At 37.8% G+C, this 8,140-nt stretch overlaps 1 protein-coding gene across 3 annotated transcripts in view; it reads left to right on the forward strand.

Annotated features, from left to right (window-relative positions):
• Rngtt (RNA guanylyltransferase and 5'-phosphatase) overlaps nt 1–8,140 on the forward strand; it is a 175,882-nt gene that overhangs the window by 28,588 nt on the left and 139,154 nt on the right. For all 3 annotated transcript variants that reach the window (XM_021222038.2, XM_021222039.2, XM_029533371.1), the window contains exons 7-8: nt 444–553; nt 1,547–1,648. In XM_021222038.2, the coding sequence (XP_021077697.1) occupies nt 444–553; nt 1,547–1,648 (212 nt within the window). The remainder of the gene's footprint in view (nt 1–443; nt 554–1,546; nt 1,649–8,140) is intronic.

The raw sequence follows: 8,140 nt of genomic DNA on the forward strand, positions 1-8,140 counted from the left end.
GACATTATTAGCCAGAGTTGTTATGTAGTTTTATTGATACTACTGGCAGTAGCCCTTTGATGCACCCAAAACTAATTTAGTATACATTTAGACTAATTGTTGTAGTTTTAAAAAGTATAAAAACCCAAGCCTAGACGATTTTATAGACTTTCCTAGAGTACCCCATTTGTTTTTTTAGCTTTGAGACTGGGTCTTATATTATAGCCTAAAGTAGCCTTAGAATTATATTCTCTTTGCCTGAGCCCCCTCTGACTGGTGGGTTATAGATGTCACTAGTACAGCAGGTGGAACAGACTGTTTCTGTTTAATATGAATTTTCTTAGGTTTGTGAGAATAAATTGATTTATTTCTTTGTAAATATGTTTGTCCTCTAATTATATATGTATGTATATACCTATACACACATATATATTTATTGTAATTTTTTCCTCTTTTCTTTAAAGGGAGCTATTTTCTTGGAAGGCATAACTGTTAAAGGTGTAACTCAAGTAACAACTCAACCCAAGTTAGGAGAGGTACAACAGAAATGTCATCAGTTCTGTGGCTGGGAAGGGTAAGAAATATTTTCAAGTTTTAAATAAAATTTGTTCTTTATATAATACAGCTAATACAGACAATAATTGGGCATTTTTGTTTCTTAAAGTTAGTGTGAACATTGAGTGCTTAAGAGAATTTCAGGTTTTTCAAGGAAATCTGTAAAAGTCATGCTGAGTCAGGGTCATATGACTCAAATCTTTCTTGAGAATGCAGCATTGCTGTTGTCACCAGTGTTTTTCTTTGATCCCTTTGTGTCTGCTGCAGACTGGTCTTACCAGTGGAGAATAACAGAGGAAGACTCCCAGTGTCCACTTCTGCTTTCACTGTGCTTCCCCACAGATTTAGTATGCGTGGCCTGCAGAGCCAGGCAGGTGTGTTTTATACTTCACAGCCTGGGGCTTTTCTTCAGAGAAAAGCTTGAGTTTTAGCTTAATTACCTTAACAGTACCAGACCCAAGGACACCCCAGGCCCTTTCCCCTCTTCCTACTGCTGGTATTATAGCACATGCCTCCAGGCTTGGCTTTTACATGGGTGCTGGGTACCCCAACACTTCCTTTTTACATAAGAAGCATTTAGCCACTGAGCTCCCTCTCCAGTCCTGTATAATAAACATTCTTAAATTAGCCCAATATTTATATTACAGCAGTGGCAATTTAGTCCATTGTAAACTTGTATTTTAAAATGTCAAGAAATTGTTAAACTTTTTTTCCCCTGAGACTGTGTAGCTCTGGCTGTCTTGAAACTCACTCTGTAGACCAGGCTGGCCTTGAACTCATAAATCCACCTGCTTCTGCCATCCTGAGTGTTAGGATTATGGTATGCACTACTCCTGGCTGAGAATGATAATCTTTTGTTAGAACTTTTGTGATAGCTGATGCTATTCCATTTGAAATTACTTTCCTGCTAGGAAGAACATTGTGATCCACCTGTGAGACATTTGAGATTGGTTTAACAAAAAATTGCATTACATGGGTTGTATCCATGACAGAGTAATGTTCTTTCTTTAAGGTCTGGGTTCCCTGGAGCACAGCCTGTCTCCATGGACAAGCAAAACATTAGACTTTTAGAGCAGAAGCCATATAAAGTAAGCTGGAAAGCAGATGGCACGCGGTAAGTCCCACTACTAAAAAGTAATTACAGAATAACTAATGCTTGAAGAATGAATATTGCATTGCTAGGGAGAACAAGTTCTAAGGGCTTGAGTTTCTGAACAGCAAAGTAAATGTGTTTCAGAAATTATACAGCTTTTATTTTATTGGTATTCTAAGCTGTATAAGCAGTTTTAGTTTGTTCTGCTGAATATTTGGCTTCAGAGTTCTGTTAGTTTTATATAAGTCTAAATGAATTTTGACAGCTTTTTGAGAAAGAATTACTTTATAGCCTAGGCTAGCCTTACACACTCTGTGAATCTGAGTCCTATTGCAGGGACTAAGGTGTGCGGCATTGTACCTGTTTATACTGAGTGCATGGAAGGAACACGTAGGCCACAGAATAAGCCGCAAGAGTGGATCTGGAATTCAGCCATATGAACTAGTTTTATTTATTTTATGTATGCGAGTACACTGTTGCTCTCTTTAGACACCCCAGAAGAGGGCATCAGATCCCATTACAGACGGTTGTGAGCCACCGTGTGGTTGCTGGGAATCAAATTCAGGACCTCTGGGAGAGCAGTCAAACTATTTTTAAATTTGGTGGTGCTAGGAATTGAATCTTGGGTCTCATGCATGTGAGCTCTGCCACAGTATTTTCTGTATTGCCAAATGATGTCTTCATTATTAAAAAAAAAATCTTTGGCTATTTTAATTTTCATTTATTTCTTTCCTATAATGTCTTCTTTATAAAACCTCTGAAAGAGAACATCTTCACATGAAAATATTTATCTATTCTGTTAGGATAAATGGTGTTAAGAATTGGGTGTTTGTTCCTTCAGACATCACTCCTCAGTTTTACTGCCTGACTCTGTTTCCCCATTTTCAGATTTTTCATGGAGATGGGAAATGATAATTATTGTTTTATTATAAAGAAGCTGTAGAAAGACCATGTTGATTTTCTTCCACCTAGTTTTGTAATGTTAGTTAGAACTGCACTAATGGGTAAGCAGTATCTTGTAGAATTAATAATTATTGCTGTTATGGGTAGACACTCTATCTGAAATACTGGGAACCAGAGTTGTGTGAAACATTTACACATAGAGAGTTGGATTTGCTGGGGATGGGATTCATGGAAATGGTCTTAAAGCTAATTATATCCAAAAATTACATACAGATTTTACCTAAACAGTTTTGCAATAGTGTGGTTTCAGATCAGTATTCCGTAAGTTTTAGATTTAAGCATTTTTGATTACAGATGTTCTGATCATCAGAGCAGAAGTTTAATTCTGTGTCTAAGAAATGTGGTAAGTTTTTTTTTAGCAGAATAAAGGAAACCATATGTGGTTCATGTTTGTAATCCTTAATATTTTTTCCTTTTCATTAAACATTTTTCTAATTGATAGAAACATATAGTTGTTTCTTTTTTGTTTTTTGTATTTAGATAAGCAAAATAATACTGGGAAGGTTATACTGGATAAAAGTTATAGTCTGTTTCTATTTCTTCTTCCTTTCCATCAGTTCTACTCCATAAAGCAACTGCTCTCAGCCATTTTCATGTTTTACTACTTGAATGCTGTCCCAAGTCTCTAACTCATATTTTATGTTTCTCCTTTGAGCCGTCAGTGAGTTGCTGTTACTATAATTGACCAGCATCCTTGTGTCCCCTTTCCTTTTAGTGTTCCATCGTAGTTATCTCACTGCTGTTCTTCACTGGCTGCAGTTTTAGTCTTGTGTTCTTGGCTTATTAACCCTAAACAGCGCTTGTTGAATGGCGCTAGTGCTAGAACCCAGGGCATCCTAGGCAAACAGTCTTATTTCTGAGCTACATCTCCAGTCCTGACTTAACTTTTGATTGTCTGTCTGTCTGTCTGTCTATCTAGTGTGTATGTTTGTGTGTGTGCGTATGTGGTGTTTTCATATAGGCAGGTGTAGCCTCAGAACATGTATAGAGGTGAGGGGGTAACTTGTATGGGTTGGCTCTCTTATTCTATCATACCGGTTCCTGGGAATAACTTAGGTCTTTAGGGTGGGAGCTAAGTGTCTCCCTGCTGAGCCATCTTACTGGCTTCAAGTCCTAACTTTTAATATTTTCAGCTGTTACTATTTATAGACACTTTGGTAAGCATGGCTTTAAAAATTATTTTATGAATATATGTGTATGCCTCAGTGTATTTGTGTGTACCACCTGTATACAGGAACTGTCAGGGGTCAGAAGAGTGAGTTACCATGTCTCTGAAGTTACAAAAAGTAACTTTTTTTTTTCTTTTTCTTTTTGGGCTTTTTGAGACAGGGTGTAGCCCTGGCTGTCCTGGAACTCACTCTGTAGACCAGGCTGGCCTCGAACTCAGAAATCCGCCTGCCTCTGCCTCCTGAGTGCTGGGATTAAAGGCGTGCGCCACCACCGCCTGGCTAAAAAGTAACTCTTGATGTGTAGGTGCTGGGAATCAAACGTGGGTCCTCCGAAAGAGGACTACTGCTTCTGTCTGGTCCGTGTGGTCCTGCACTACCTGCTCTGGTGGAATGTGGCCAACACATGATGAGGATCCGAGGATCTGTGCAGTCCAGCTGCAACCTAGAGTTTTAGTGTGGAGATCATTCCAACCTGAAGTTGTATGAGAGTCGACAGATGCAGCAGGGAGTGTTGGAGCTTCACATAGGAGCTTTAGAGCAGATACGTCAGCCAGGCATACTATTTTCCACATTTAAAACTTGAAAGCAAAAACTCCACTGTTACTGCTTGACTCTGATCACTGCACTTGGGAGGCAAAGGGAGGGGGATCAGGGTTCGAGGTAAAATCTTAGCTATACATTGAATTCAGGGCCAACCTGGGTGCATAAGAACTCCAGTGTAGTTGTTATAGAATGTTTCCTGCACACAGATCTTTCTACCTTTGCGTTCCAAGTGCTGATATTTTTCAATACTTTATTTTAATGATTTATTAAGAGTTTCATTGTTGAAAACTTCCTGGCTTAGGGTTGATATTTTATGACCTCAACAAGATGGTATCAGAAGAGCAGCTTTAATCTGGTGTCTCTCTAGTAAAACAGTAGAATTGTAATGGTAGCTATTGTATTATATGTCTCAGAATACTGTCTGTTGGGAGCTTAAACATTTAGCAAAGATCAGGTGGGTTATGTACACATTATGGAAGATCTTCGAGAATACTGACATGCTCTTTTGTACACTGCAGTTGCTGTTGTTAAAAAAAAAAAGTTACCCACATAGCCAGATACAGTGGTACACACTTGTTAGGCTGAGGCAGATAGAACCCAGAGACCAGGTCAGCTTGAGCTACATAGCAAGCTTCAAACCCGTTAGAGTTCCACAATGAGAACAAATCAGATTTATTTATTTATTTATTTTTGTATTAAAGTTCTTAGCAATGGTGTGTCAGCCTCAAAAATAGATGGTGTGAGGACCACCATGTCATGTTTATTTATTTTTGAATTTAACACAGAACAGGTGCTGGTGTGGAGCTTTTTTGTTTTCCGTATGAAGGCTGATGTTTGTAAGGTCAAGATCTTGGGTTTGCTTGGACAGTAGTAATTCTGAGAAATAGCCCTGTGGTATAGTTTGGAAAAGCTCTGCATTTTAAAACTGAGTTCCATTTCTATTTTCTGATTTTTTTTTTTTTTTTTTTTTTTTAAGGACTTCTACCTCTAAACAGTGTTTTTTTTTTTTTTTTTTTTTTTTTTTTTTTTGTCCTTCTTAATTCTGTCTTCTTAAGGAGCTAAATTCTAATTTTGTTTGATAGTAGTTTGGTTCCCAAAATGAATTGTTATCTGTGAAATTAGTAAAATAAAATGGGGAACTGAGTGCATTAATTGTACAATCCCACTCAAAGGTTTTTATAGGCAGTCCATCTTAGAACAGTGTTTCTGGCTTCCAGCCTAGCTTTAAAATAGTTACTGCTGATAATTTTGCTAGCAGGTAAGCTTGCTTGGACCAGTTTTAATAATATTTTGGGATTTAGGAAACTTAATTTAAAAAATACTCTAATGTGATAGAGAATTAGATTTTGTTGTTTCATGAATTTTGTAGAAAACATTTACGTTTTGTGTGTGTTAGCTTTGCCTGATAAAAAGTAAACTCTTGGGGTGTAGAATAGAATATAATTAGAACAAAATAATTGCTGCTTAAATTATAAAATTAAAGTGTCTATATATTGAGACTTTGTTGCTATCTGCCTTCATAGTTGCCTTTTGAATCTATTTATATATGGTCATTTTCTTTTTGTTTTCTTTAGTGCTATAGACACTTGTTTTTAGCTGTTAGAGTGATCCCTGCAGAATGTCTCCTGGCACTTTTCTGTCAGTATCAACAAAGCAGCACTCAGTTTTTAAGAAGAGATTACTTACCTGTGCATATCTGTGTAAGCATATAGTGTGTGTGTGTGCCGATGCTGCTGGACACAGGTAGAGTAGAGTTACAGGTAGTTTTAAGCTGCTGCTGGATGTGAGTGCAGGCAACTGAACTCAGGTCTTGTGCAGGAACAGCAAGAGGCCACTGAGTCTTCTTCCTGCTCCAGAGGGGTTGATTTGTAGTAGGTAACCCATTAAACGTTTTTCATCCATGTTAAGGAGAAGTGAAAATGAAGGTCTTAGTTTAGCTCTATCCCACGGCCAAGTGCTTATAGCCTTGCAAACCAAGTAAAAGCTATTCTGGTTTTTCAAAAGTTCTATCTCTGTGCATAAAAGAGACACAAAACAAGCTTCAGTCTTTGTCAGCATGATTCAGTGAGATCAACCCAGAGTTATGGAGACAGATGCGATTGTGCAGACCTGCTGGCCTGGAAAGAACTCTTCATGCTTAGCAGCTAGCCACAGAGGTGGTGAGTGACTTCACCCTTTACATGTTGCCTGCTGCCGTCACTGTCGGCCCAGCCACCGACCTCTTGGTGTAACAGGAAAGTTGTACAAGTTTTCACTCACGTGGTTTTGTTTCATTTTATTTTTGACATTAGCTAATGGAGGAAATTAAAATTCATTTAAAATACGCCCTGTGGAGCTGGAGAGATGATAGATAGCTCAATGGTTAAGAACATTACTGTATTTCTTGAGGAACCAGGTTTGATTCCCAAATTCCATACAAGTTCCAGAGAATCTATTCACCCTCTTCTGGCCTTTGAGGGCATGGGCCATCATGTGCTATACTGACATATGTGCAGATAATACACCCTTGAAATAAATAAAAACTGAAAAATGGCCTGACAGTCAACATTATGCTATTCTGTTTTTTTTTTTTTTTTTTCCTGTGTGCATAAACTAAAACCAAGTATTTCCCACTTTTTACTTTTAGGCTTAGAAGATTTTGACATAGGGTCTCCTGTAGCCCAGGTTAGCCTTGGGCTGTGTGTATCCTCCTCCCAAGTACTGGGATTACAGGTGTGTGCCAGCGCACACGGTCTTCTCTTTTCACATGCTCTTAATTATGTTTCTTAGAAATAACATAGTTCCATGATTAGCTCATTTCTACATGTTTCTTTTGCAAAGTAGTTTATTTAAAGCACAGCAGTGGAAAAGATCAGAATTCTGCAAGAGAGCAGTAGGCCACCCATGTGGCTTTGCTTCTGCATTTATAAATGCTTCTGCATTTATAACAAATAATGCAGGATATTTGTCGTAAAATGTTTATATAATATAGTATGTTAGAGGCAATATCTTAAGTTTGTCGTAGATTACGTATTTTCAATAAAATATTTCTTGAAAAAATTGAATAACAATTACAAGAATATTGAGATGCAGCTTAAAGAAAATGTTCAGTATCTGAGAAATTTTAGAAGATGGTTATTTGGACAGCCCATTCTGAGCCACTGAGTACAATATTGTGATATGTTATGAGATATTTTGATGTACAGTAGTAATATTTGGGAGGTGAGTTTGTATGTATTTGAGATGATGATGATGATAATATGTTTCATGCCCTTGATCGAGTCACAATTTAACTGATTTTTTTTTTTTTAAAGAGAAAACAGTAAAAATGAAGTATAGTTGTCTTGAAGGGCCTGGTATATACTCTGATCATGCAGGACTTTTTGGAAAAGGGCTAGTGAAGGTTGCTAACGGCAGCAACAGGAAGAAGGAAGCCGGGATTGGCTTGCCAGATGATTGATGTACATGTCTGTGAGCTGTAGTCCTTAGACACTCAGATTCTTAGACTATAGAGAGGAAATTGTTGCAGAAGCGATGACATCATTCCTTCATTCTTTGGGAACATGACAAAGTGTAGTGGTTGCTGAGCTACAGGTTTCCTGGGTTTGACTGCTGTGTCAGCTCCAGCAAATTATAGATAGAAGGTCCTGTGTTTCAATTTTCGTGGGGTGTGGGCTTTTGAGACCTTTTTAAAAGAACTTTTTCTTTAAGATTATTTTTTTTTCTCTTTACACATGCACGTGTGTGTGTGTGTGTGTGTGTGTGTGTGTGAGTGTGTGTGTGAGTGTGAGTGAGAGAGAAAGAGAGAGAGGAGAGGAATTGAATGTATTGATTAAAATGAACACCAGTGTTATATAGT

This window comes from Mus pahari, chromosome 22, assembly GCF_900095145.1.
Source record: "Mus pahari chromosome 22, PAHARI_EIJ_v1.1, whole genome shotgun sequence".
Classification (NCBI taxonomy): domain Eukaryota; kingdom Metazoa; phylum Chordata; class Mammalia; order Rodentia; family Muridae; genus Mus; species Mus pahari.